At 41.5% G+C, this 27811-nt stretch overlaps 2 protein-coding genes across 7 annotated transcripts in view; both read left to right on the plus strand.

Annotated features, from left to right (window-relative positions):
• The window catches only part of atp6v1ba (ATPase, H+ transporting, lysosomal, V1 subunit B, member a), a 142729-nt gene extending 141696 nt beyond the window's left edge, over window positions 1–1033 (plus strand). The window contains exon 14 of the mRNA XM_061963922.1: window positions 361–1033. Within this exon, the coding sequence (XP_061819906.1) occupies window positions 361–503 (143 nt within the window). The 3' untranslated portion in view covers window positions 504–1033. The remainder of the gene's footprint in view (window positions 1–360) is intronic.
• Window positions 1034–2072: 1039 nt separating this feature from the next.
• The window catches only part of shtn1 (shootin 1), a 177509-nt gene continuing 151770 nt past the window's right edge, over window positions 2073–27811 (plus strand). For all 6 annotated transcript variants that reach the window (XR_012051258.1, XM_061964012.1, XM_072916435.1 and 3 more), the window contains exons 1-4: window positions 2073–2124; window positions 2220–2291; window positions 3700–3752; window positions 13902–13962. Coding sequence is in view for 5 of the 6 variants with exons in the window: in XM_061964012.1 (XP_061819996.1) it covers window positions 2237–2291; window positions 3700–3752; window positions 13902–13962 (169 nt within the window). In the remaining variant the exon portion in view is untranslated. The remainder of the gene's footprint in view (window positions 2125–2219; window positions 2292–3699; window positions 3753–13901; window positions 13963–27811) is intronic.

A 27811-nucleotide genomic window follows, 5' to 3' on the forward strand; every position in this document is an offset into this window, starting at 1 on the left:
CATTTGTTCAAGTGTGTGTGGACGTGTATTTGCATGTGTTTTTCAATTTGTTCACGTGTCTGTGTGTTCACATGTGCGTTTACGTTTGTTCAATGTGTGCATTTCCATTTGTTTACGCCTGCCTTTACATTTGTTCACCTGTGTGTTTACATTTGTTCACATGTGTTTACGATTGTTGTGTATTTGTTTGTGTACGTGTGTTTACCTGTATTAATGTTATAATTACAGTTTTTTTCACCTTTTTAAATTTTTTCACGTGTTCACACATGTTTTTCACGTTTGTTCACACGTGTATTCACGTTTGTGTACACGTGTTTACTTTTGTCTTTACATTTGTTCACGTGTGTGTTTGTTTGTCAGGTCCGTACGACAACAGGACCGTGTATGAAACTTTGGATATCGGCTGGCAGCTTCTGCGTATCTTCCCCAAGGAGATGTTGAAGAGGATTCCTCAGAGCACCTTGGCAGAGTTTTATCCAAGGGAGTCCGCTGCTCGCCACTGAGACGTCATGATGGAATATCTGCTTCTTATCTTCTTCATCCGCACTGTATCGTTCCTCCGGTGTCTGCCCTCCACCCCATCCTTTTGCTTTTTTTCCCCCGTAACCCCCATGAGATGCAAGTAGTAATATTCTGTAGGTGTACTGTAGTATCTGTTGAAAGTAGTGATGTGTAAAAAGTAATTACTCTTTATTGTAAGGAAATCAAACGTGTGTACTTTATTTATAATAATAATTGTGTGGCTGCTGGATCTTCTGCTGTCGTGAACATCAGCGTGTTGTACCTGTAATACAAGCTGGAATAACGTCATCGCGTTTGGCACTGATTCATCAACCGAGCGAATGCGCGGCAGTCCCAGTCAGAAGCGTGTCAAGCAGGCGGTACTCTTGCTGTATTATGTCTAAAATATACGTTTACATTTTCTTGTTGGATTTGTGTTGTGAAATATATAAAACAAATTCCCGTCAGCAAAAAGTTATTTGTTGTTCAGTTGTTTTTGTGAACAGAAATAAATTAAATTATATGAGTACTATTTTTTGGTTAGTTATGAATGATATATGTATTTATCTTGTTACCAACACTTTGATAGTGGATACAGTGAGTATTCATTTTTGAAATTATTTTTTATTTATTGTTTAAGGAGAGTCAGAAAATATTTTTTGCAAGTACATGCTACAAGTTGATCCCTTGCAACCTTCATGCACTCCTGGAAGGATTCTTCCAGGATCTTCCGTGGTCAAAACCATCTTGATGTGGCCTTAAAGATGAGTCCACTTGATGATCCTCTTGAGCATGGGGAAGAGTAAAAAAACACAGTCATGTCTGGTGAGTATTGAGGTTGTGCCATCACAGTGATGTTCTTCTCTGCCATTAACTGTCATGATGTTCAGGACAATATGAGCAGATTGTGTTGTCATGGCGAAGCAGCCATAATTGTCCTGCCACAAGTCTTGCCTCTTCTCACACACTGAATGACAAAGCAAACACAGCAGGATGTCTTTATAGATGTGCTGCTTGATGACACACCTCGCACTCATTAAAGGCATAAACTTATTAATTACTTAACATGTAGGTTGGCAACACTTTCAAATATGTTTTATACAGTTTTGTACTTGAACTCAATTTCCTAAGTGAGTATAGGAAACCTTTAAGAGTGCTTGTCGTTTGACTATCCCAAGATATTCCCCAATTTTGCCTGTCTGGTATGCCAGTTTATTTCCAAAATCTTACTTTTTAAATTAATATTCCTTTTAAATCCACTCAACGATCATTTAATAGTGTGTGAAATATTGCATTTCAACTGTTCCTACTATATATATTTTTTTTAAATAACAAAAAAAAGATACAAGCTGTTGTACTATTAGCGATCAGCATTAAAATTGTCATGAAACGGCCAATCTCATTAATGATTATAGTAATATTTGACAAATAATGTTTTAGACTTAACTGATTAGTAATATTTTACAAATAATTATGGACTTACTCCGTTCATTATCTTTCTATTTGCAGCATTTATATTGTATATTTCCATCCATTACCATACTTATAGGTTCTTATATATTTGGGTGTCACCGGACTTTGCACTCTGCTAGCTGTGTACGGATTTTCCTCGCGAGCTAAAAGGTGTGTTTAAAGTGGTTTAAATGTGTATTTAAGTGTATTTGAAGTCAATTTAAGTTGTGTCACAAGGCTATTACCTGTCTTGTCCTCAAAAAAAGGTAAACAAATTAAGGTTATGGATTCGGAGGACTTTGATCGGAAGATTATTATCGATGAATTAACAAACAAAGGTAAGACATCACTTTATTACACATACTTAAGTTCAAGTTTCAAAGTTAAACAGCTGTTTATATATATATTCACATTCAAATGTTTATTTTGTAGCTGAATGTTAGCTAGTGTGTTGCTCTGCGGTATATCGATAAAAACCGTACAATATAAACATAATAGCCATTGTAATGTTTGTTGGATGTTCACTGAGAAACTAAACCGCATACAGATAAATCCATTTTTATTTTAATGTTCCATTTTCAAAACAAAGCAAAACACACAAAAACCAGTTTGGTGGGTTTTTAAACTACCACTTCACAAGTACACTCATGGTATACAAACTGCAATATTGTCGTATTTTGATATCTTCAAAACCTAAGTACACCACATGGTATACATACTGTAATATATTACGTTCCTTATTTTCAAAACAAAACAATATTTTTGTATTATACTTATCTTCAAAACCGAAGTACACTCCGTAGTAGGCTGTACATAATGGAATATTTTAGTATTTTACTTAGTTTCAAAACCAACGTGCACCTCGTAGTATACATGATGTAGTTACTTTATTATTTTACGAACCTTCAAAAACAAAGTACTCTTCATATCATACATTGTTTAAACCTTTATTTATTCAGGAAAGTCACATTGAGATTAGGACTCTCTTCTTAAAGGAAGTCCTGCACCTTCATTCCCCAGTGTAGGTGCCCCTGGGAGAAAGGTGGGTCCATGACTAGGATGGCGGAAGACGGAATCAAACCTGGAACCATCAAGTTGCTGGCACGGCTGCCCTACCATCTGAGCCACACCACCCCAATGATACAATATTTTAGTATTACTTTTTTTCAAAAACAAAGTACACTTAATGGTACATATGATGCAGTACTGTAGTATATTTATTTTCAAGACAATAGAACACTTAGGATGATATTCTGCCGTTTGCATTGTGTTTTGTTTTACGACAACATTCACACACTAGGGACCATTTATTGTTGCCAATGACATCCATAACGCTGCCGTTGTGTCCTTGGGCAGGACACTTCACCCTTGCCCCCGGTGCCGCTCACACTGGTGAATGACTGATGAATGAATGATAGGTGGTGGTCGGAGGGGCCGTAGGCGCAAACTGGCAGCCTCGCTTCCGTCAGTCTACCCCAGAGCAGCTGTGGCTACAAATGTAGCTTACCACCAACAGGTGTGAATGAATGATGGGTTCCCACTTCTCTGTGAGCGCTTTGAGTATCTAACAATAGAAAAGCGCAATATAAAATCTAATCCATTATTCTTATTATTAATCAACCTATCCCCAGGTGCATGTTTTTGGAGGTGGGAGGAAGCCGGAGTACCCAGAGGGAACCCACGCAGTCACATAAATAAATAAAATCAAATAAACAATAAATTGAAATTATAATTTGCTTCTTACAGCTCTGCAAGAATATGAAGGCCTGCAAAGGAAGCATGAGTCAGCAACTATCAAGGTAAATATTTACATGTTATAAACATGTACAAATATCATAAACATGTACAAACACCATGATAATTAAGTAGAAATACCTTGATAAACATGTGCAAATACCATGTAAAACATATGTGCAAATACATATACAATAGAAGCACATTATTTCAACATATTTGACAGTAATGGAGTAGACACTATTTTCTGTTTTATGTAAACAATGTTTCGCATATATTTTATTTCATTGTCAGAGAACGTTAAAAGTTTTATGTTTGAAATATCAATCAAACATGAAAGTAATCACACTTTAGACATACAAAGACCGACAATGTTGTGTAGTTTGATTTTACTTTCAAAAAAACAATCTGTCTTCTTTATATTTGTCTAAAATTATGTTAATACAATACTGTATGTTCTGCAAAATCAGCAATTAAGTTTGTGTCATTTACAAAACGTACACATGGTAGTCTATAGGCTATTAGGGGCTAGCAGCTACACAACAGCTAAGCACACTATACCACACAAGCTAAACATACATATGTAATAATTAGAGATGTGAAAATCGATTGGCCACCAGTCAGCAGTGGTGGGCTGTCAGGGACAGCAAGGCCTTCTCTACTGGCCTGATATAAATCATGATCATAATTTAATACAAATTAATTGTATTTTTAGTTTACGTTCCTGAAATACATGTCATAATAGGCCTCAGTGTTGCTGGTTTTACGTTAGAGCTTTTATCCAATCAGATTACAGCAATCTTGTTGCCAGCACTGTCAGATATCTGCCACAGGCTTTCTGAATCAACAATGTGGCGGTCAGTGCAGTGTAGGTGAACATGGCACATACAGTTTATAGACAGTACAATAGCTAATCAAATCATAAGTTGTTGACAGTAGCCCTCCTTAGGTTGCCACAGGTTGAACCGTTGAACGAGACATTAATGCCTCCTGTGATTGGATACTGACTTGTGACTCACGAGTGAGTATCCAATCACAAGTTGAGAGTTGCGAAAATATGAAGTGCAATGCACGTTGTAACTTTTTTAACCCACGATGGTCGATTGAAAGCAGCACGTTAATTAGGTTACATACTGTATATATACTTGCAAGGCCATTTTCAAGAAGGACATTTCAAGAGAAGCTAGATCTTGGAAGACAGGGTCGGCCAACCTGTGTGAATGGTATGTCTGCCACTTCCAATCAAATTCACCAATCAACCAATCAAATATGAGCAGCACCCCTGGTTTACGGCTTCTGATGGGTGCTGAAAATTGTGAGTTCTAATATTTTATTTCTTTATTTGTTCACGTTTAATTTTGTTTTTACAATAATTGTAATTTTGGCAGTACAACGTAGATATACAGTATGTTTTAATTGCGAATGCGGGTTTATTGATTTTTAAATGCGCCCTAAAATAGCCAGTTTTTTTTACAATATTGAGGCGATTCAATGCCCAGTAGTGCACAAGTGTGTTTTTGTATAGTATTTCACCAGTCGTGGTCATTTGGTGACAGGCAGGGGCGCCGCTAGGGATTTTGGGCCCCATGAAAAGAATCTTTACAGCGCCCCCAACACAGCGGCAACATTGTTTGATGATATTTTACATACAATTATGCATTTTAATGGTATTTTTGACTATCATTACCATATTTTTGAAAGAAGAACAGCATCACAGTTGACATGTACAGTAGGGGAAGAACTGAGCACTCTGAATACAATGGAATTCATTTTGAGTCATTTATTTGCTGCACCACTGATTCTTAAATTGGAAATAAACTCTTCCATGAAAAAATAGCAATTATAACCAGTGGAGAGAAAAAAATCTCAGCAAAAACAAAAACGCCATCAGACTACAAAATGGCCATATATGATTTCTCATAATTTAAGTAGAACTTAATATATGAAAGAATGGTAAATATATATATAATATAACGTTGCAGACTGAGTCAAGCTTCCTTTTGCAACCTTTCAATCACTGGTCCTTGCTCAACTTTTCTCACCAAAAGCCCAACGCCGAGCCTTCTCACGTGCAAAACCACTTATCAGGTCTTTGAAGTCCAGCTTTCTAGCCAACTGACTCTCAATTGACAGCATGGCAAGACTGCAAAGTCTTTCCTGAGACATTGTGGACCTCAAATAGTTTTTTATCATTTTTAGTTTACTGAACGCTCTCTCACCACCAGCAACAGTAACTGGCAGGGTGCAAAATATGCGCAAGGCGATGCACACTTCTCCAACGATGCTTTGCAGCTGCAGCTTACAAATTGCATTCAGGAGTTCAAGAGGGGACAGGTTAGGGGGGAAGTTGGCTGCATATACACTGTTTAGGTGTCTTACTTGATTTTCAAAATCAGGAGTAAGATCACTAGAATACTTTGTGATCAGTGGTTGGCACACAGAAGAGATTTTGCCCTCACTAATCTGCCCAACTTTCAGAACAGCAGAAAACTCGTTGACAATATGTGCAATGCCCTGGAACCTAGTGTCCAAGTCACTGATGATACTGTCCATGGCTGTATAAAACACGGTGTTCCGAAACACTGTTTCTGAACTCTCCTGAGTTGTCTCCTCTTCAGCGGTTTCATCATGGAATCTCCGCCTTTTCTTCTGGCGGCTGGACTCCTTGCTTAACTGAGGTGTAACATTAATTTCCCCAGCTATCAACTTTGCCTCAGCTAGGAGAGTGTCCCATGCATCTCTTAAGAGACTGCATCTCTTCTGTCAAGTCTCATATTGGCTGCTTCTATGTCAAGTGATATTTTTCCTGACTGGAGAATAACATTCCTGTTGTTAATACTTTGCAGTACCTTCAGCCAGACAGTGAGAAGAACAACAGCATCAAATGACATAAAGTATTTCCTCAAACCATTAGCTTCTGATCTTGCTTCACTGGTGAGACTGCATGTCATAACTATGCCATCAAGGGATTTGAGGACAGAAGGTAGGTGCTTTGCCACATGTTTAACAGCCTCAATCCTTGCACTCCAGCGGGTATCAGATAGGCGATGCAATGAGCAACTTGTTTGCTCTTTATAGATGGCCCAACGCTCTGGGCTGCCACTTACAAATGTGTACAGGCGATTTATGCAGCCGAAAAATGTGGATACCTCTGGGCTTGACTGTGCAGCATGCACACCAACCAGATTTAATGTGTGGGAGGCACATGGTGAATAAGTAGCCAGCTTGTTTTTCTTCAGTATTTGAGCTTGGACTCCCTTTATTTTCCCTGACATGTTAGCCCCGTTGTCATAGCCCTGCCCTCTGCAATCACCGATGTCTATCCCATGGTCACGAAGAACTGCATCAATCATCTCTGCGATCTCACTCCCCGTCTTTTTGTGAAAATCCCTGAATTCAAGGAACCTCTCCGTAATTTCCCACTCATCTTTTTCTTTGTCATATTTAACATACCGTAGTAGCACCACATTTTGCTCCGTATGGGAAATGTCTGGTGTGGCATCACAGATGACAGCATAATACATGGCATCCTCCCGTTCCTGCAGAATTCTTTTCAGAACTCGTCGTCCACATAAGTTGATAAACTCATTCTGACTGTCAGAGCTAAGATAATGTGCCTGGTTCCTTTTCCTTCTTTTTGTTTTTGTTTGTTGTCCCTGATTTTTTGAAAGTGCTCTTTCAGCAGAGGATCATAATGTGACAAGAGCTCCAGTGTGCCTAGGAAATTGCCATTATGAATGTCATCTAGGTCTTTGGTTTTGCCCCTGAAAGGCAGGTTTCTTGAGGCCAAGTGTAGGGTTACGTCTAAGAGTCTCTCCAAGATGGCTCTATTTTTCTCTATTTCTGTTTGCAACTCCTTATTTAACAGATAATCCACACCTCTATCTTTCATTACAGATCCTTGCAGATTTTTCCATTTTAAGTAGCAATCTCTATGTGCCTCACTCCTCTCATGGACTGGAAATTTATTGTACATTCGACGCCACTTCACATCACACATTTTATACCCATTTTGACTGGTCAGTGCACTAGTGGAAGGCTTTTTCTGTACATGGGAGAAAAGCACACATGGTATGCAATAAAGTGAATTATTACTTTGACTAAAAGTCAGCCAGTCTCTGTTTACCTTTTCTCTTTTATTTGCTGCCTTTGTATAATTCAGGTAGTCAGGGAATGGCTTCCCCTTTGAATCACATGGCATTTCTACTTCTTTCTCTCATGGCCAAATTCCTTACTATCTTCTCCCTATCCTGATCAGTTACAACTGCTGGCCAGAAATCAGGGTCATCAGTCAAATGATCTTCTTCCCTTTCAAAGACCTGAACATCAGCTTGTTGTTCTTCCTGCCTCTCTATTGTCTTTCTGGCTCTTTCTGTATTCAGTCCATCCTCCTCTGAATTCCTTTCAACTTCTTCGCCCTCACTCTCTGTTGCCTGTGTTTCGGCACTCCCACTGTCATCTGTACCCTCTTCCATCTCTTCCTCCACATCCCTCCCTGACAAACCAGAAGAGGGTCCTGGACCTGGCTCTGGAGAGTGTACATGACATACATTAATTATATAGTATTTCCTATAATATAACTATTTGTAATAGCATAGTCACCAACATGTAAACTTCTCTAATTGGACTGAGAGCAGTCACCCCAGTCTGCTGCACACACCACAGATGTTCTCCTCTGTTCTTACTGCACGTGTTCTATTTCATTTTTTAAAAGGGTTTATGCTTTTTAAACCATTAAAATTGTTCAAACTGACTTTTATTTAATTCATTTTAATTAATTAATTACCTTCATCTTTGTATTGTTTTGAGACTGTAGTAAAATGTATTATATTTTGTATTATATTATTATTATTATTATTATTATTATTATTATTATTATTATTTCAACACACACAGCTGCTCACGTCACCTCCTTCCTCATGTGGGGGCGCTGGGGCTGATTCAGGGGCAAGGGGAGTTGGGGGCTGACAGACAGCTGCTACTGCTGCTGCTGCTGCTGCTGCACTTGACTCTGTTCAGAATGAGGCATCATTTTGACAGAGGGGAGATCAACTATTATTGAATAAGAACAGCTTGATAAATGTTTGACTGGATTGATTATTTAACTAATATAGCAGTGAAATGTAAAAATCCAGAGTTTTCTTGAGCTAACATGGTGAGAAAAGTGAGCTAGCTTATTACCACAGACAGGGACAAAGTCAATATGCATAACTTTCCACCACAACTAACAAACCCACCTTTTTTGGGGAAATATTTGGTGACATATTGTCGACCCTTCAACTCCTTCTCCTCTCTTATTTTCTTTTCCTTTCTTTTTTGGCTGCCTGATTTTTGAGGCAAACTGCTGTCTTCTCCGCTTTGCCCGCTGTGGCGTGGTCTGTGACAAATCGCTGGTGCTCTACCTGCAGCTGATCCAGTCGGACTGAACCATTTTACGTAAATAGAGGGGAGGAAGGGAGGGCCCTGCAGGGGTTGATGCTTCCAAAACAAATAAAGGTATTGTTACCAGGACATGGAAAATAAAACATGTGTGATTATATGTTAGTTAATAACTTAGTGTCATTATTTTTTCTGTATTATAATTTCATCATCATTAGGGGCCTCTCTGGGCCCCGTCCATCATGGGCCCCTAGAATCCGTCTCCTTTCCCCCCCCTTTTCGGTGCCCCTGGTGACAGGGCAGGCTCTTTTACACACTGATGTCGGTTTTTGATGCAGTACCGAAGATCACAGGCATTCAATGTTGGTTTTCGGCCTTGCCACTTACGTGCAGTGATTTCTCCAGATTCTCTGAACCTTTTGATGATATTACGGAATATAGATGGTGAAATCCCTAAATTCCTTGCAATAGCTCTTTGAGAAATGTTGTTCTTAAACTGTTCGACAATTTGCTCACGCATTTATTCACAGATTGGTGACCCTCGCCCCATCCTTTTTTTGTGAATGACTGAGCATTTCATGGAAGCTGCTTTCATACCCAATCATGGCACCCACCTGTTCCCAATTAGCCTGTTCACCTGTGGGATGTTCCAAATAAGTCTTTGATGAGCATTCCTGAACTTTGTCTGTCTTTTTTGCCACTCGTGCCAGCTTTGTTGAAACATGTTACAGGCATCAAATTCCAAATGAGCTAATATTTGCAAAAAATAACGAAGTTTAACAGTTCGAACTTTAAGTATCTTGTCTTTGCAGTGTATTCAATTGAATATAGGTTGAAAAAGATTTGCAAATCATAGTCTGTGTTTCCACCAGAAAATTTGTTAGTTAAGGTGGTGTCTCTCCGGCGGCCAGACCGGGGAATGGGGTTGGTGGGTGTAAGGATCGGTGTAACTCGGCCTGTCGCTGCCACCACAGCCTGGGGGGCAATAGATTGCAGACTGCGGTGAAGTAGGCCGGCTTCGTCGTGTGAAGAAGCCTACAACTTTTGGTTGTGTTTTCCGCTCCATTTGCTGAATGGCGATATACGATATATATCTCAATATTTTTTACGTGAAGTAAAAACAAAACAGTCCTAGTTACCTGAAATACTAAGTATGTCATTATTATGACTTAGTAAGTCAATATAATGACAAAATAATGACTTACTAAGTCAAATTAATGACTTACTGTAAGTAAGCGTTTGCAATAAGCGTTTGAAAACAAGAGTTAAAAGTGGGGCCACATGCTGACATATGTTCAACTCATCATGCTTAATTTATTACAGCATTTGGGAAGCCTGTAGTTGATTTTTATTATGTAAATGTTATATTTTTATCAACATTTGACAGCAGGGACCCTGCCACCTACTCAGTGGCCAAGTGGTTAGAGTGTTCGCCCTGAGATCGGTAGGTTGTGAGTTCAAACCCCGGCCGAGTCATACCAAAGACTGTAAAAATGGGACCCAATACCTCCCTGCTTGGCACTCAGCATCAAGGGTTGGAATTGGGGGTTAAATCACCAAAAATGATTCCCGGGTGCGGCCACCGCTGCTGCTCACTGCTCCCCTCACCTCCCAGGGGGTGGTCAAGGTTGATGGGTCAAATGCAGAGAATAATTTTGCTACACCTAGTGTGTGTGTGACAATCATTGGTACTTTAACTTTTAACTTAACTTAATTCAAAACTAGGCTGCTACATTACTAATGATTAATTTAACTATAGCTGAAAAAATAGTACAAAAGCAATAGGAGAGACTATTCATCCCGGAACACCATGGAGTTCATGTAGGCTTTATGATGCAGTTGCATTATTATATCAACTATCAGAGACAGCTTCAGGAAACTTTTAACATTTTACATAATGTCGTTTTTTGCTGCTTCAACACAGAAAAAGGTAAAGTGAAATAACTTAGTTGTTAACTGTAGGTCAATGATGCTTGTCTTTCTCTCAGACAGACAGGGCTCTGCTGTCCGTAACACACACACACCGCAAAATGAGCTAACATGATGTCTGACTTCAATGATTACCTCTCAAAATACCATAAGTGAGTGTCCAAACCCGCTCAGTGGCCTTGTGGTTGTAGTGTTTGCCCTGAGATTTCTAAGTAGTGAGTTCAAACTCCGGCCGAGTCATACCAAAGACTATAAAGATGGGACCCATTACCTCCCTGCTTGGCACTCAGCATCAAAGGTTGGAATTGGGGGTTCAATCACCAAAATGATTCCCGAGCACGGCCACCGCTGCTGCTCACTGCTCCCTCCACCTCCAGGGGGAGGAACAGGGGATAGGTCAAATGCAAAGGGTAATTTCATCACACCTCATGTGTGTGACTATCAGTGGTACTTTAACTTTTTAATCACAGTCTCGTTAACATCAGGCTACTTAGATAGGCTACTGTCAACACTTGTGATCTGATTGGCTATCGCAACTGTCTATCAACTCAATTTCATCCGTTCTCAAATTCATCCGCTAACGGTCCTGGTGAGTATCCAATCACACGCGTAAATGTCACGTTCAACGTAAGGCCTTCTAGAAGGTTCTCGAGGACCTTACTGACTTAACTTAAAGTGCATAGACGCCTGCATTGTTGATTCTGAAGGCACAGGGCAGATTTCGTACAGCATGGCAACATAGGTTAGCTGAATTCAGATTGGACAAAAACTCTATAAACTATAAACAACAGCTCCGCTTCACCACAACGGATCGATTCAGCGTCCGCATTACACGGGTGGTGGTAGCATGATACTACCACCACCATGCTTGACGGTAGGTGTGGTTTTCCTGGGATTAAAGGCCTCACCTTTTCTCCTCCAAACATATTGCTGGGTATTGTGGCCAAACAGCTAAATTTTTGTTTCATCTGATGTCACATGGACAAAGATAAAACCTTCTGGGGGAAAGTTCTGTGGTCATAATAAATTCATAAAAGAACCAAACTTCATGAATGTTTTTTGTATGTGCTCCAATTACTCTACCACAAAAAATAAGAGTTTTAGAATTTATTGGAAACTCAAGACAGCCATGACATTATGTTCTTAACAAGTGTATGTAAACTTTTGACCACGACTGTATATATACATTTTCGTCTTGTTTTTATTCGTCAACTAAATTGTCAATACATTTTGTCATTGTTTTCGTCAACGTGCATTTGTTATGAATCGTTATCGTCCTATTTTAGTCATAAAAAATACGTTGTTGACGATAGCTAAGCAAACATTTTTAGTCACCAAAATTATCACTGCTGCTGACCTCGACTCGGGATGTTGTGGATAACAACATCCCGATGTCAATGTGTTCCATCAGGAACACATTGAAGACCTCCTCAATCCTAACGACACGCCTTCCTATTAGGAATCAGTACCTGGGAATCTGTTGTGGCCTCTCCCATTTCTGGGGCTAAGTTTGCCACGGTAGTCAAAAGGTTCCTCGGTGGCAGGGTCCCACGAGTGAATGAGATCCGCCCAGAGTTCCTTAAGGCTTTGGATTCAGTGGGGCTGTCTTGGTTGAAAAGACTCTGCAACATTGCGTGGACATCAGGGGCGGTGCGCCTCTGGATTGGCATATTAAGGTAGTGGTTCCTCTCTTTAAGAAGGGCAACTGGAGGATGTGTTCCAACTACAGTGGGATCACACTCCTCAGCCTTTCCGGTAAGTTCTAAGTTTTAAGTTTTTGTATTTCCCTGCGAGTTTTGTCTCGTAATGCCGACTCAAATTGTAATCCTTAAACACGGCGATCTGCTCTGCGCAAACTAAACACATGACGTTACCTCCGACTTCAGCAAATAAATACTTAGCAGTCCATTTTTTGTTGAAAACCCAGCCTTCAGCATCTACCTTTCTTTTTTAACATGAGCGGACATTTTGAGGGCTAAAGACGGCTTGCGACCTGCTTGTTACAACGATTCAATAATGCTTACGTCTTGATTTAGGTATTGTGTCATTTTGTATGTGACCAAAAAACACCTTCAAAATAAAAGCAAGGCAGCTTTAGTCCATGGATGAGGTAAAATGATACAATATGTTTATTTTGTCATTCCAAATTGTCTTAAATAGGCAGTCAACCAAAGGGCCGTATGTGGCCCGGGGGCCGTACAATGCCCAGATATGGTGTATTGTGAGAGGACATCTTCACTTGTTTGTTTTAATTTAATTAACAAACTTAAAAACATACATAAATAGTAAAATTGCATGTTTTTTTTAACATAACACAAAACACAACCCATGTACATCAGTAAGATTTGTATAGTTAATTTAAATTATGTACAAAAATATACATATTTCCAAAGAACAAGTTACATTACACGCTATGTACACTGTATAAAAAAACAGAGTCAGGTAATTGGGTAAACTACAATGGGCTACTGTAAATACTGTATGTGAAATCAAAAGTTGATTTTATGTCTACTTCCTCATTATTCTTTGCCCCTGCCCAAAAGCTAAATTTGGGCAGCACGCTGATGCAGCGGTTAGCGCTCGTGCCTCACAGTGAGAAGGTCATGGTTACCTATTTAACACTCAAATGAAAATAATATGGCTCATAAGAAGCCAAAACAATTTTAATGTTTTTTCTGCCAAGAAAGTATATTTTGTGTCTATTTATTTCATTCAATTTTTCAATGAAATACATGTTTAAAAGATTGTAATGTGTTTGCAAGTACTTTTTGAGCACATTCAACAATACCGTAATGATAATGATAACCGTGATCATTTTGGTCACAATAACAGTGATATGAAATGTTCATATTGTTACATCCCTACTGTGTAGCAAATATTAAAGTTGTTCTGTCTGCTTGCTGCAGTGTAAGATACTGGAGGGGGAACGAGATCAGGCTGTTAAACAGCTTCATGAATTTCAGCAAGGTAAGTTTTTGACACTTTCCATGTTCTTTTTTTAATAACAACTTCCACTATGACAACCAAAACATGTTTTTTTTCATGACACATGTACTCTGCTTTTCAGGTTTGAGTTTTTTAGGTTTAATGCAGTAGCGTGTGTGTGTGTGTGTGCGTGCGCGCGTGTGCAACCCTGGTCGGTATGATGTCACTGTTGTGTTGTTGGTCGCTACAAAAAATAAAGTTGTTGTTCTGTAAGGCAAAACTGTCGACTTTTCCACCAGTAAGTGCTGTCATAGAGGCCCGCCTGTGGTTATTAATGGACGCCAAAGCTTGAGACAAATCGCAGTGTTGCTGTTCAGCAGCCATTAATTGCAGGACTGAGTTTATTTGCTTCTGCTCCTCTGGAAGGACAGTAAACTGTGGGTCGCTTTACTACAACTCTCCTTATAATGTGTGATGACGTCACGGTTGTACGCTGTCATTTTCAAATCTTAACAACTCTGCCTTGCTGGCTTTAAACACACTATAAGAGGACTTACTGTATGTTTGAACGTAAACATGCTGCTATTTTCACTCAACATTAATAAAAAAGACACATCAAAATGGTCTTTGCGACACTCCCGCCAGCGCTAATGACAGTCCGCTGTTTTGGATACGATAGCTGTCGAAACTCCATCAACTTTGACAAGCAAGACTTTTGCTCTGTGGCAACAGTATCTTATGCTTTTAGTCCTTATTTAACGACAAATCATGAAGCAAATAAAAAAAACATGTTGTAGCGTCCTCCTTGTAGTGTATACATTTGTTAAAGACAATATACACTTCATCGCACATGTATCATATCACTATATTGGTGATTAAATGCTTTATAACTCCACGAGAGTTTTGCAGCGCTTAAGACACTTAAGTGCAAAAGGGTTTCCTTGGCTCGTTAGCGCGTGCTGATTTTAGAAATAATGTACACTTCACTGCACATGTAATACATCACCATGTTATAATTATGTGAGTGTTGGGTTTCAGCAGCACAGGCGTGCATGCACGCTTTAAAATTATTTAAAATTTATGACTTAAAATGATTCCCAAGCGCGACCACTGCTGCTGCTCACTGCTCCCCTCACCTCACAGGGGGTGGATCAAGGGGATGGGTCAAATACAGAGGGTAATTTCATCACACCTAGTGTGTGTGTGACCATCAGTGGTACTTTAACTTTAACTTTAAACACTAAAAAAAAAGATACATAATATTTCCAGGGCTCTGTGCGTGCAGGTTGGTTTTAAAGATCAAAATAAACATAATAGAAGTGTAATGCCACCAAGTCAGCTGTTGCTGCTTTTTTCAGGCTTCTGATTGGACAAAATGTACATGACAGATGTGTGTGTTTGTGTGTAAACATGGACAATTTGAAACGACACTTGTGTGGATGGAGATCTTTTCACACTTACATATGCGTTTTTGAAACGCTCCGTGTTCGTGTGAACATGGCTTTAGGTTGTCCACGATAAAAGGCTACTTTGAAATGTGCCGTTTTATTACACAGCATAATGCCACCGATGTCGCAAGTTTTGAGGGAGTCAGTTGGCATGCTGACTGCAGGAATGTCCAGCAGAGCTGTTGCCCGTGAATTGATTGTTTATTTCTCTAACATGAGGCGTTTCAGAGACTTTGGCAGTACATCTATCCGGCCTCAAAACTGCAGACCACGTGTAACCACACCAACCCAGGACCTCCACATCCAGCAAGTGAACTTCCATGATTGTCTGAGCCCAGCCACCCGGACAGCTGCTACAACAATTGGTTTGCATCACCTAATAATTTCTGCACAAACTGTGAGAAACCGTCTCAGGAAAGCTCATCTGCATGCTAGTCGTCCTCATCGGGGCCTCGACGTGACTGCACTTTGTCATCGTACCCGACTTGAGTGGGCAAATGCTCACATTCGATGCCGTCTGACACGTTGGGGAGGTTTTCTTTTCACGGATTAATCCCGGTTTTCACTGTTAGGGCAGATGGCAGACAGCGTGTGTTGTGTCGTGTGGGAGAGCGGTTTGCTGATGTCAACGTTGTGAATCGAGTGGCCGATGGTGGGGTTGGGATTATGGTATGGGCAGGCGTATCTTATGGACATTGAACGCAAGTGCATTTTATTGATGGCATTTTCAACTGCACAGAGATACTGTGACAATATCCAGAGGCCCATTGTTGTGCCATTCACCGGAGACCACCACCTTATGTTGTAGCATGACATTGCACGGTCCCATGTTGCAAGGATCTGTACACAATTCCTGGAAGATGAAAACATCCCAGTTCTTGCATGGCCAGCCTACTCACCTGACATGCCACCCATTCAACATGTTTGGGATGCAGTGGATCGACGTATACGACAGCGTGTTCCAGTTCCTGCCAATACCCTTCGCTCAGCCATTGAAGAGGAGTGGACCAACATTCCACAGGCCACAATCAACAACCTGATCAACTCTATACGAAGGAGATGTGTTGCACTGCGTGGGGCAATTGGTGGTCACACCAGATACTTACTGCTTTTCTGACCCCCCCAGACTCTCAATTAAGCAAAACTGCACATTTCAGTTTGGCCTTTTATTGTGCGCAGCCTAAGACACACCTGTGCAATAATCAGTTTTTTTAATCATCATATTTATATGCCACACCTGCTTACTGCTTACTAACCCTGATTTGTACAGATTTGTGAACAAGATTTGAGATGAATAGGTATTTTATGTATATAGTAAAAGTTTTAGATCTTTGTGTTCAGCTCATGCCGTGCCAGCAACCTGAGAGTTACTGGTTCAATCCCCGGCTTCCGCCATCCTAGTCACATTCGTTGTGTCCTAGAGCAAGGACTTCACCCTTGCTCCTGATGGGTCGTGGTTAGGGCCTTACATGGCAGCTCCCGCCATCAGTGTTTGAATGTGGAAATAGTGTCTAAGCGCTTTGAGTACCTTGAAGATAGAAAAGCGCAATACAAATAGAACCCATTTACCATAAGTGTTGCGCTCATATTTTTGTTCAGTATATATACTTACATCATGGATATAAAACCTCAATGGAGGTGGAGATGTTTGGATGTAAACGGCTTTGTGGGCTGAATTCTAAGCGGACTTTTGATCGCATTTATTTAATATTTAGAATTAGAAATGTCCGATAATATCGGCCGATAAATGCTTTAAAATGTAAAATCGGAAATTATCAGTTTCAAAAAGTGAAATTAATGACTTTTTAAAACGCAGCCGTACGGAGCGGTACATATCCGGTAAAACACGGACAGTACAGAGCAGTTGCGTCTCCCAGTCAGCAGCCCCTCCCCTCGCCCCTCTCCCACACACACAACACAGGAGTTGACGACTGCAGCATGAGAGGTTTACTAGCGAAGCTTGATGACCTCATCAAACCGTCGCGAGCGGAGCACAACAACAGCAAGAGTGTGTTGTTGCCGGTGCTGTAGTCGGTGCTGTAGCCGTGGCTAACAAGCGAGCTCGCTCGGTGACTGACTAACGACACCATGTCTATGGTTTGGGATTATTTTAAAGTGTGTCTGACAGATACAAAACTGCCAATTTGCAATGACTGCAAAACGTTGGTTATGAGAGGAGGAACCAAGATGTCTTCCTTTAATACTAGCAATTTGATCTCCCACCTCTTCAAGAATCATAAGGAGATACACGATGAATACAAGCGGAAGATGGATGAAAAGCAAACACAGACAAAAAGTAGTACCACACAGTTGTCGCTTAAAAACTCCGCCGAGAAAAAACAAAAATACAACAAAACACACCCCGAGGCGAAAGCTCACGTTGTGGTCAGGGACAACACACGCAGTACGGCAAAAGCTACGGTGGAGTTTGGTGTGGCTAGTCTGCCCTGCACGGCGCACACTTTGCAGCTTGCAATGAACGGAGGTGCCCTGTCTCAACGCAGCATTTCAGAAGCTCTGGCTGACTGCTAGGCCACTTCAAGCACTCACCACTCGCTTGCAGCACATTTGTGTTTCTCATACAAATACGTTAGAGCAGGGCAGATTGAGCCCAGTTTATAATTTCCTGTTATGCAGTATACCAGGCAGTCTTGCACTAAAGGAGGACTAGGTTATTGTTTACTTTATTACTCTAGTATACTCTGGACTCTCTGCCTTCATTGTTTTTGTAGCTGTTGTTTCGAGGCATGTTTAAAAAAAAAAAAAAAATGGAGTTGAAATTGTTCTCTTATTTTGGAAAACCTTGTTTTTGATTGATTGATTGAAACTTTTATTAGTAGATTGCACAGTACAGTACATATTCTGTACAATTGACCACTAAATGGTTACACCCAAATACGTTTTTCAACTTGTTTAAGTCGGGGTCCACGTTAAAGGGGAACATTATCACAATTTCAGAAGGGTTAAAACTATTAAAAATCAGTTCCCAGTGGCTTATTTTATTTTTCGAAGTTTTTTTCCAAATTTTACCCATCACGCAATATCCCTAAAATTTTTTTAGCTCGGATTCAGACTCGGATTTCAGCGGCTTAGGCGATTCAACAGCATACGCATGTATTGAAACGGATGGTTGTAGTGTGGAGGCAGGTAGCGAAAACGAAATTGAAGAAGAAACTGAAGCTATTGAGCCATATCGGTTTGAACCGTATGCAAGCGAAAACGACACGACAGCCAGCGACACGGGAGAAAGCGAGGACGAATTCGGCGATCGCCTTCTAACCAACGATTGGTATGTGTTTGTTTGGCATTAAAGGAAACTAACAACTATGAACTAGGTTTACAGCATATGAAATACATTTGGCAACAACATGCACTTTGAGAGTGCAGACAGCCCAATTTTCATCAATTAATATATTCTGTAGACATACCCTCATCCGCGCTCTTTTCCTGAAAGCCGATCTGTCCAGTTTTGGAGTTGATGTCAGCAGGCCAGGGAAGCTAGGGTCGATATTCATCTCTTGATCATCTTCGGTGGCATAAGGGACGGTGTGAGCCAAGACATCCAGGGGGTTTAGCTCTTTGAGTGTCGCAGGATATCCACACATTCTTGCCATCTCTGTCGTAGCATAGCTTTCGTCGGTACAAACGTCCAATTTCTTGCCACTTTCGCATCTTTGGGCCACTGGTGCAACTTGAATCCGTCCCTGTTCGTGTTGTTACACCCTCCGACAACACACCGACGAGGCATGATGTCTCCAAGGTACGGAAAACAGTCGAAAAAACGGAAAATAACAGAGCTGATTTGACTCGGTGTTTGTAATGTGTTTGAGAAAATGGCGGATTGCTTCCCGATGTGACGTCACAAGGCTCCGAGAGCGAATAATAGAAAGGCGTTTAATTCGCCAAAATTCACCCATTTAGAGTTCGGAAATTGGTTAAAAAAATATATGGTCTGTTTTCTGCAACATCAAGGTATATATTGACGCTTACATAGGTCTGTTCCCCTTTAATCAATTCATGGTAAAGTTACATTGTTTAATGCATCCAGCGGGGCATCACAACAAAATTGGGCATAATAATGTGTTAATTCCACGACTGTATATATCGGTATCGGTTGATATCGGAATCGGTAATTAAGAGTTGGACAATATCGGAATATCGGATATCGGCAAAAAGCCATTATCAAACATCTCTATTTAGAATGCAAAAAAAAAAAACTTGAACATTTTCATGTCTCTCATAATGATTGTGAATGATAGGCAAAATTCCAAAAATAAAGTGCAGTTCCCCTTTAAGATGGTAGTTTAAACTTGATGTGCGCCGAAATAAGAACGTTTGTCGCTGCATTACCAACATGCTACCTCAGTTTTTTTTCAAGTTATGATTTAAAGTGAAATTGGCCGCCTTCCATCCTGATCGCAGACCGTGTAACAATACGCTCTTTTTCCGGGTTAAGCCCTAAATCGGATGTGATTCTTCTTCACGCATATATGATAAGGCAATCGTTAACATTGACATCCCTCGTTTTAACCTATAAATCGTCAATTCCTTTACCTGGCACCATTTTAGAAGTATGCTAGCTCCTCACCTATTAACATGGTAATGTTAGCATGCTAACGTTATATGGGATTTTATGCTGGCAATTTAGCTATCTTGTAAATTGTACCCTAATGACGGTACTTCAATGCATTTCAAAGTATGCTAACTGTTCCCCTGTTGCAAGCTAATGTTAGCATGCTAAAGTTACATGTTAACATTTTATACAAGCTTTCAGCTAATTTCATGTTTTTTTACCTATTATTTTGCGCCATCTTAGAACTGTGCTATATGTTCGAATCCCTGTTAGCATTTTAATTTGATCTTTTTAAGGTTAGCATGTTAACGTTTTATGCTAACATTTTAGCTAATTGTGTATTTCTTAACTTAATCAACATATGTTTCATTAGCTGGCACCATCTTAGAAGTATAACAGCTTTTTCCGTGTTAGTATGCCAAAATTAGCACGCTAACTTTAGCATGCTTATGTTTTATGCTAGCATTTTAGCTACTTTCTTACTTTTTAACTAATAACCATGGATTTTGTTACTTGGCAACATTTTAGAAATATGCTAGCTGTTTCTCTGTTAATATGCTAACTTTTATGTTGGTATCTTAGCTATTGTGTATATTTAGAATTAACATTCTGTTACTTTGTATATTTGTATGCTAACTCTCTTTTTATACCAACATTTAGCATTTCAAGATTCGTATTACATTTCAGTACAGCTTCTGCTATTCCACTTAACCCATAATTAACCTTTGTTCAACATTCAAACCATTTCTTCTTTCCACTATCATTTCAGTCCAGCATCAGCTATTTAGCATTCAAACCATTTCCACATCCATCCTACATTCCACTAGCATTTCAGTTCAGTTTCAGCACTTAAACAATTTCTTACCTTCATTCTATAGTCAAGCAGCATTTCAGTTCAGCTTCAGCATTGGAACATTCACCACTAGTTTTAGAGAAATTGCTTCATCGAGTTACAAAAAGAAACACGACCAAAGTCTTCATTATTGTCCGCTGTCTGATATATTACCCACAAGTTGCAGACAATTTCCGTTTATGTTTTATACCTGAAATGTTCTGTCCATCTTAAACATTCATTTATGTTCCAACACATTTATATCCAGACAATAAAAACATTTGTGTGACGTTGGGGTCACATGATGTGGTGATCCCAGATGTAGATGCAAGAGACAGTGTGCAGGTAAAACGTATTTCATCTAAGACATAAACAGAAAACGAGTGCAGTTTACAGGCATGGAATAGCATTCAAAATGTACAATGTTCCGACAACAGCCCTTGCTGAACTTAAATAAACATGACTAATAATGTATTCAAAGAAAACTGGTCCTCTGGCTGACAAAGTAAACGTGTTGCACATACACACCAAAACGGAAGTGGAACTACAAAATAAGGGCGCTTGACTGGGACTAAGTACAGAACAAAAAAAAAACAGTTTGGATCCAAGATTGTAAGGTGGATTATCTCCCAATCTAAACTCTCCGCATGCCGCAACCGTCCACCAACTCTGAGCAATCCTGTGTCTCCTTCGTATTCTGGTGAAAGTGATGCAAGTCGACTGTCTGAAAGCGGAGACCATCCAGCCTTGAGAGCTCTCAACTCTTCTGGAAAACAATCTCCTGAACCCTTTGCAATATAAGCTTTTCCGCTTGCAGAAAATCCGCTGCGGAAGGTGGGGATGAAGCACCAGCATCAGCCGCCCCATGAAGGGAGCTAGTTGTCTCTTGTAGAAGCTGCTTCCATGTGGGGAACTGTTATACGATGTGGTGCATTATAAAGATGACAAGAGTCCTGCTGTGTCTCAGTACCGTGTATTTAGGCTGCATGTAGGAAATGCAACTGAGGTAAACACACGTGACGGAGGGATATATTATAGGTGAGGGCTCTGTGGCTGCCACAGGGTGGCGCAGTATGTCAATACAATCACCCTGTAACATCTCCCTTCCTTTAGTAAAGTATCCACAATGGAACAATACTGCCTGTAAATCAACTGTAGACCATCAACATACTAGTAACACCAGATTCAACCTCAGATAGCAGTACCTGGATCATAGCAGTACCTGGTTCAACATCAATTATCAGATATCAAATATATAGCAATAGAACATGACACTACATAGTAGCAGGATAAGAACACACCTGTCATCAAATCACAATCAAACAAAACATCACTTTTTTGTTTGTTACAACTTTTTTTTATTTTTTTTTTATTTAATAAAATTCACAGTCCATGTGTGTTTTAAAGTGCACACAGTCCTTGCATGTTTTATTCGAGTGTATGTCAGTGTGTGTGCGTGTCACAGTCCATGTGTGACCTAGAGGTCAAGTCTGTCAGGAGGCTTAATCAGCCTCCCACTCCGGGAGACAGCCAGGCCCTGTAGCACACGGCGCGGTGTGTCTCTGGCCTGCGGAGAAGACCTTGGAGACTCCCCAGCACCGCCAACGCCGTCTCTGTTGCCACCTCCACTCGCAGGCTACTCTGGGGTCAATTATGGTCGAGCTGATGGTTGGGCAGGGGTTGTCTCGGCCGGTCGAAGATCAATTCTGTTGCGTCGATATGTGGTCCCCTCTACGTCGACCAGATAGGACCGGAGTCCCAAATGCTGCAGGCACACCCCTCGCCTCCATCTGCCCGTCCTGTCTCCCGGGAGCGGCTTCATCCTGATGGGCTGGCCGACGTTCAGCTCCGGCAGATCCCTCGCCGATTTGTCATACACTAACTTCGCCTCCTGATGCTTCCCCCTCAGCTTGTCGGGAACCCCTGACCTGAGGTGCAAGGAGCTGGTCGGCTACCGGAAGAAGGGTTCTCAGCCTTCGTGACATGAGCCGCTGTGCTGGGCTGCAATGCATGCCCTCAGTGGGCGTGTTTCGCCAATGCGAAATGGCCTTCCAGGGATCCTCTTTGGCACGGTCAGCCTTTTTGCACAAGCCTTTCACAATCTTTACTGCTGACTCTGCTTTGCCATTAGCTTTTGGGTGCCGCGGTGAGAACATGACGTGTTCAAAGCCCCACTCCCCCGAAAAATGCCTGGAATTCAATGCACGCAAACCGGCTTCCCCCATCCGAAATGGCTCTGTCCGGGACGCCATAACGTGCAAACTGTGCCTTGATTCGTCAGATTGTGGTGTCGGCCGACAAGTCAGGGAGCAGGTCGATCTCCCAGAAGTCAGAGTAGTGGTCCACCACAAGCAAAAAGTTATGTGCTGCGTAGCTGTACAAGTCCATGCTTACCAGTTGCCATGGACGTGTGGGAAGCGGGTGTGACATCATGATCTCTTTCTGTTGTGCGTGCGCATACTGGTTACACACAGCACTGTTGTACATAGTCTTTGACTTCCCCTTGCATGCCGGGCCAGTACAATGTATCGTGGGCATGTCTGTAGCATGCTTCGCCACCCACATGATTGTAGTGGATCCTCCTCAGCATTTCCGGACGCATGGCTTTCGGAATGATGACGCGCTGGCTCCTGAAGTGCACGCCATCTTGTGCGCTTATTTAATCTCTGATGGCCCAGTTGTCCCTGATGAGTACGGGGGCCTCCTCTTTGTGTTCTGGCCATCCCTGCAGTACAACTGCCTTGAGCGTTTGGAGACACACATCCTCCTCTGTGTGTGCTCAAATCTGTGCCAGGCGCTGGCTGCTGACATTGAGGTAGTCTGCCTGCTGAATGGCCGCTGCGTCACACTGCTCCTGTTGCATGCTGCAGACCATCGGTACAGTGTGTCTGTTTGCCATGGCGGGGTGGAGGCTCTACTAAGTGTGTCACTCATGTACATTTCAGGACCTGGCTTGTACACCACCGTAAGGCAGTAGTTCTGAAGTGTCAGGAGCATGCTCTGTAGGCGCTTGGGCGCGCTGAGGAGGGGCTTACTGAAGATGGACACTAAAGGGCAGTGGTCGGTCTCTGCTGTCACATCACCCCGTCCATATAGGTAGTAGTGGAAGCATTGACAGGCGAACACGATGCCCAGGCACTCCTTTTCTATCTGTGCGTAGTTTTGTTCCGTCTGGGTCAGGGCGCGGGAGGAAAAAGTGACAGGCTGCCCTTCCTGTAGCAGGCAGCAGCCCAGGCCTGTCTGACTGAAGTCACTCTGTATGGTGACTGGCTTGATGGCGCCATAATAATGCAAGACGGGTACTGCTTTGACCAGTGTCTTCATTTCCTTCATGGCAGCATCATGTTTTAGCAGCCGGTGCCACGTCACGTCTTTGTCTAGCAGCCTCCTCAATGGTTCACATATCTCTGACAGGCGGGGCATAAATCTGGAAAGATAGTTCACAAAGCCAACACACCGCTGAACCACTTTAGCGTCTGTGGGGTTCGGCATGTCCAGAACCGCCCTGACCTTGTCAGGGTCAGCCTTGAGGCCCTCGGCGGACAGTATGTGGCCGTGGACACGGACCTCCTTCACTCGGAACTGCAACTTTTTCAGGCTTAGCCTGAGCTTAACTTCTCTGCATCTGTTCATCAGGGCAATGAGGTTTGTGTCATGGTCGCGGTTGGCCTCATCGTCCGTATCCCCGCAGCCAACTATGAGGATATCATCGGCTATGGGCTCAATCCCAGTTAATCCAGCCATGAGCTCATGTTGCTTTCTCTGGTATAGTTCCGGAGCAACTGGGAGCTTCAGCCACCGTTTTCTGCCCCATGGTGTCCAGAACGTTGTCATCAGGCTGCTCTCCTCATCCAGTCGGCACTGCAGGAATGCATCACGCGCATCCACCAGCGTGAATATACGCGCCTTCGGCAGCTTGTACAGCACGTCATCTAAAGTGGGCATGGGGTAGTAGGACTCGTTTGAGTGGCTTCGGGTCAATGCATAGTCTCAGTTTATCAGTTTTTTTCACTATGACCAGATTGCTGATCCAGTCTGTGGGCTGTGTGACTGTGGTTAAATGTATTTTCGTATCGATCGAGCTGTGCTTTAACAGCTGCCTTGAGGGCCACCGGAACATTCCTGGGGGCACACTGGACAGGCGCCACACTGCTGTCCTCCTGTTCCCATGTCGACGGGTCATCCACAGCGTTCAACTGGCGTGCGTGCTGACCCCTCTTCATGCATACTTTAGCAAAATGGTTGGCAGTGCCACAAGAGCGGCAGGATTTACCAAATGCAGGGCACTGGTCTCGCCCACGTTTGTGCCTTGTGCCACAGTACTTGCATTCCCCTGTGTTTCTCATGCCCTGGGGCTGTGAACTGGTGTTGGTGAGCTCAGATGGCCTACCGGCAGACCTGAGTCCATATCTTTGTCCCCCTTGCGTGGCATTGATACTCTCTCCAGGCCAAGAGTTGCCCAGTGACATAGTCTTTAATTTGTTGTCCATGACCTCGGCTGCACGGCAGATCATGATTGCCTGATCCAATTTGAGATCATTTTCTTTTAGTAAACGACGTCTGGCGCCCTCATCAGCAATGCCAAGGACAAGCCTGTACTTTATGAGTTCATCATTTATAGCTCCGTATTCACAAGAGGCAGCCTTTTCTCTCAGCCTTGTAACAAAAGCATCTATGGGTTCTCCTTCCTCTTGCTTTAAGTTTCCAAAAACGTACCTCTCGAATGTGACGTTCTTCGCAGGGGTAAAGTATCTCTCCAGTGCCTCCAGAATAGCACCCGCATCTTTCTGTTGGTCGGCAGTGAGTCCCAGGTTGTATTTGTAAACATGGAAGCAGTCGTTCCCCATTAGCTGCTTGGACGGGCTTCTCCTTCTCGTTGAGCCCGGTCGCCAGCAGATAATCCTCAAACTCTGCTCGGAAGTTTTTCCAGTTGCCGTGAGTGTCCCCAGCCATCTTCGTGGGCTCCGGAGGCGGGATGTTGGAAGCCATTATACCAGGGGTCGGCAACCCTTACCACTCAAAGAGCCATTTTGACCGGTTTCACAAATTAAAGAAAACAATTGGAGCCACAAAACTCTTTTGAAATTTAAAATGAAATAACACTGCATACAAAGGTTTTTTTTGCTTTTTGGTATGTATAAACCAGGGGTCTCAGACACGGCCCGCACCTTAATATGAAAATGTAATGTTAGTGCTTGCCGCGAGATTTACATGAATGGCGCTTGACAGCGTCATACTTGCCAACCCTCAATCAATCAATTCCTTTATTGTCATTGTCATAATAACACTTAAGTCATACATGAACAACAAGATTTTGTTTGAGCGTTGTCCAGCAGCATAGAAACTGCATTGATGTGCAGGTTGACAATAGTTTACATTTTAGCATTTTAGCATTGTCAGGAAGATCGCGATAAGAGGGGTGTGGGGGTGGGAACAGTCAGATGTCTGATGGGTGTTACTTTGATGTTGCAGCAATGCAATGTTCAGAGCACAATTATTGAGGTGGTGAAGAGTGAGGTAAAAATATCTTTCCGGGAGACTCCCGAATTTCAGGGCAACTATTCTCTCGAATGTCTGCTGAATTTCACCCAAACAACAATAATAAGGGCATACCTGCCAACTACTCCGGTTTTCCCGTAATTAGTACGGTTTTCATCAACCTATTCCGGGTTACGGTTGCAGTGATAAAAAATACGTTTTTTTATTAATTAAAAAAATATTTTTAAAAAAAAGTTTTATTCACGAAATCGCGTAACAACAATGACAATCGACACTGCTTCCCGTAACTTCCTATCGAGCCATTCCGAATGCCATGCGTGAGGCTATTTATAGCACCGCTGCCAAGCACAAGGCACCTGTTGCAATTGTTTCCAAACGAGCGAACGATCATGGAATCAGCCGGAGAAAAATTGCAAACGAGTCTTAAACCGAAAAGAAAACTGCAGTCATTCCGTGAAGAATATTCAAAAGCCTATCCGGGAATAATTATCCGTTCCAAAAAGGGTGAAAACTACGCGAATTGCACCTTGTGCAGACAAGATTTTTCGATAGGACACGGAGGAATTAGCGATGTAAAAGACCACGTTGGGACAAAAAAACACAAGTCTAATGCCGTTGCTAGCGATACAAGTGGAAAACTTTCAACGTTTTTCGGATTTTAGCCACAAAAAGGTAATGACACCAATGTTATCTATTGGAATTGTTTAGTACTGTTATACTGTTAAAAGTGTTTATACTATTTATGCTTTCAAGTCCAAGTTGAAGAAATCTTGTTAAATGTTGACAGCATAACTACCAAAATACAGAAGTATGTCCTTAATATTTTTGCAGTGCTATTTCTGTTGAAAAGTTAAAATGATTACATTAGAGATGTGATGTGCCACTTTTCAAGTGTCTGATGGCTTAAATTAATTTTCATTAATTTTTCATATTTTGAATTCTTTTGAAAGGCTTACAAAAAAACTACATTTGAATTGTAATTCCATGCTATTGACAGGACTATTAATTTTAATGAAGTTAGCTTACCATGTTTACAGTATGATAATTGTGATAGAAATGTGAATTTTAGGCACAGAATATTTTTTACAATTGAACAAGGCAGTAGATTATACAAGCTTGGACAGAAAGTTAATAATGACACCAATTTTTTTTTTAATGGAATTGTTTAGTACTGTTTTACCATTTGTTTACTGTAAAAAGTGTTTATACTGTTTATACTTTCAATTAACAAATTGAAGTCTTGTGAAAGGTTGGCAGGATAACTGGCATTAACTGTCAAAATAATTTCAAACTATTGAAGTTAGCTTACAGAATAAACATGTCAATCAACCCATATGATTTTTGCTGTAATATTTTTGTTTTGAAAAGTCACTGTGACTGATAGAAAAGTGATGGTTTTAGCAATATTTTAACCTGTCTGAATGCTAATAATCATTTTGCGTCGGGGGGCGAACCTGAACCCCCCACCAGGACTTTGTCCTGGACCTACCGGGGCTTGCGGCCCCTGGAACCTGGCTACTAGGTTTTTCTGATTTCAAA

Source organism: Nerophis lumbriciformis, linkage group LG02 (genome assembly GCF_033978685.3).
Source record: "Nerophis lumbriciformis linkage group LG02, RoL_Nlum_v2.1, whole genome shotgun sequence".
NCBI classification, from domain to species: domain Eukaryota; kingdom Metazoa; phylum Chordata; class Actinopteri; order Syngnathiformes; family Syngnathidae; genus Nerophis; species Nerophis lumbriciformis.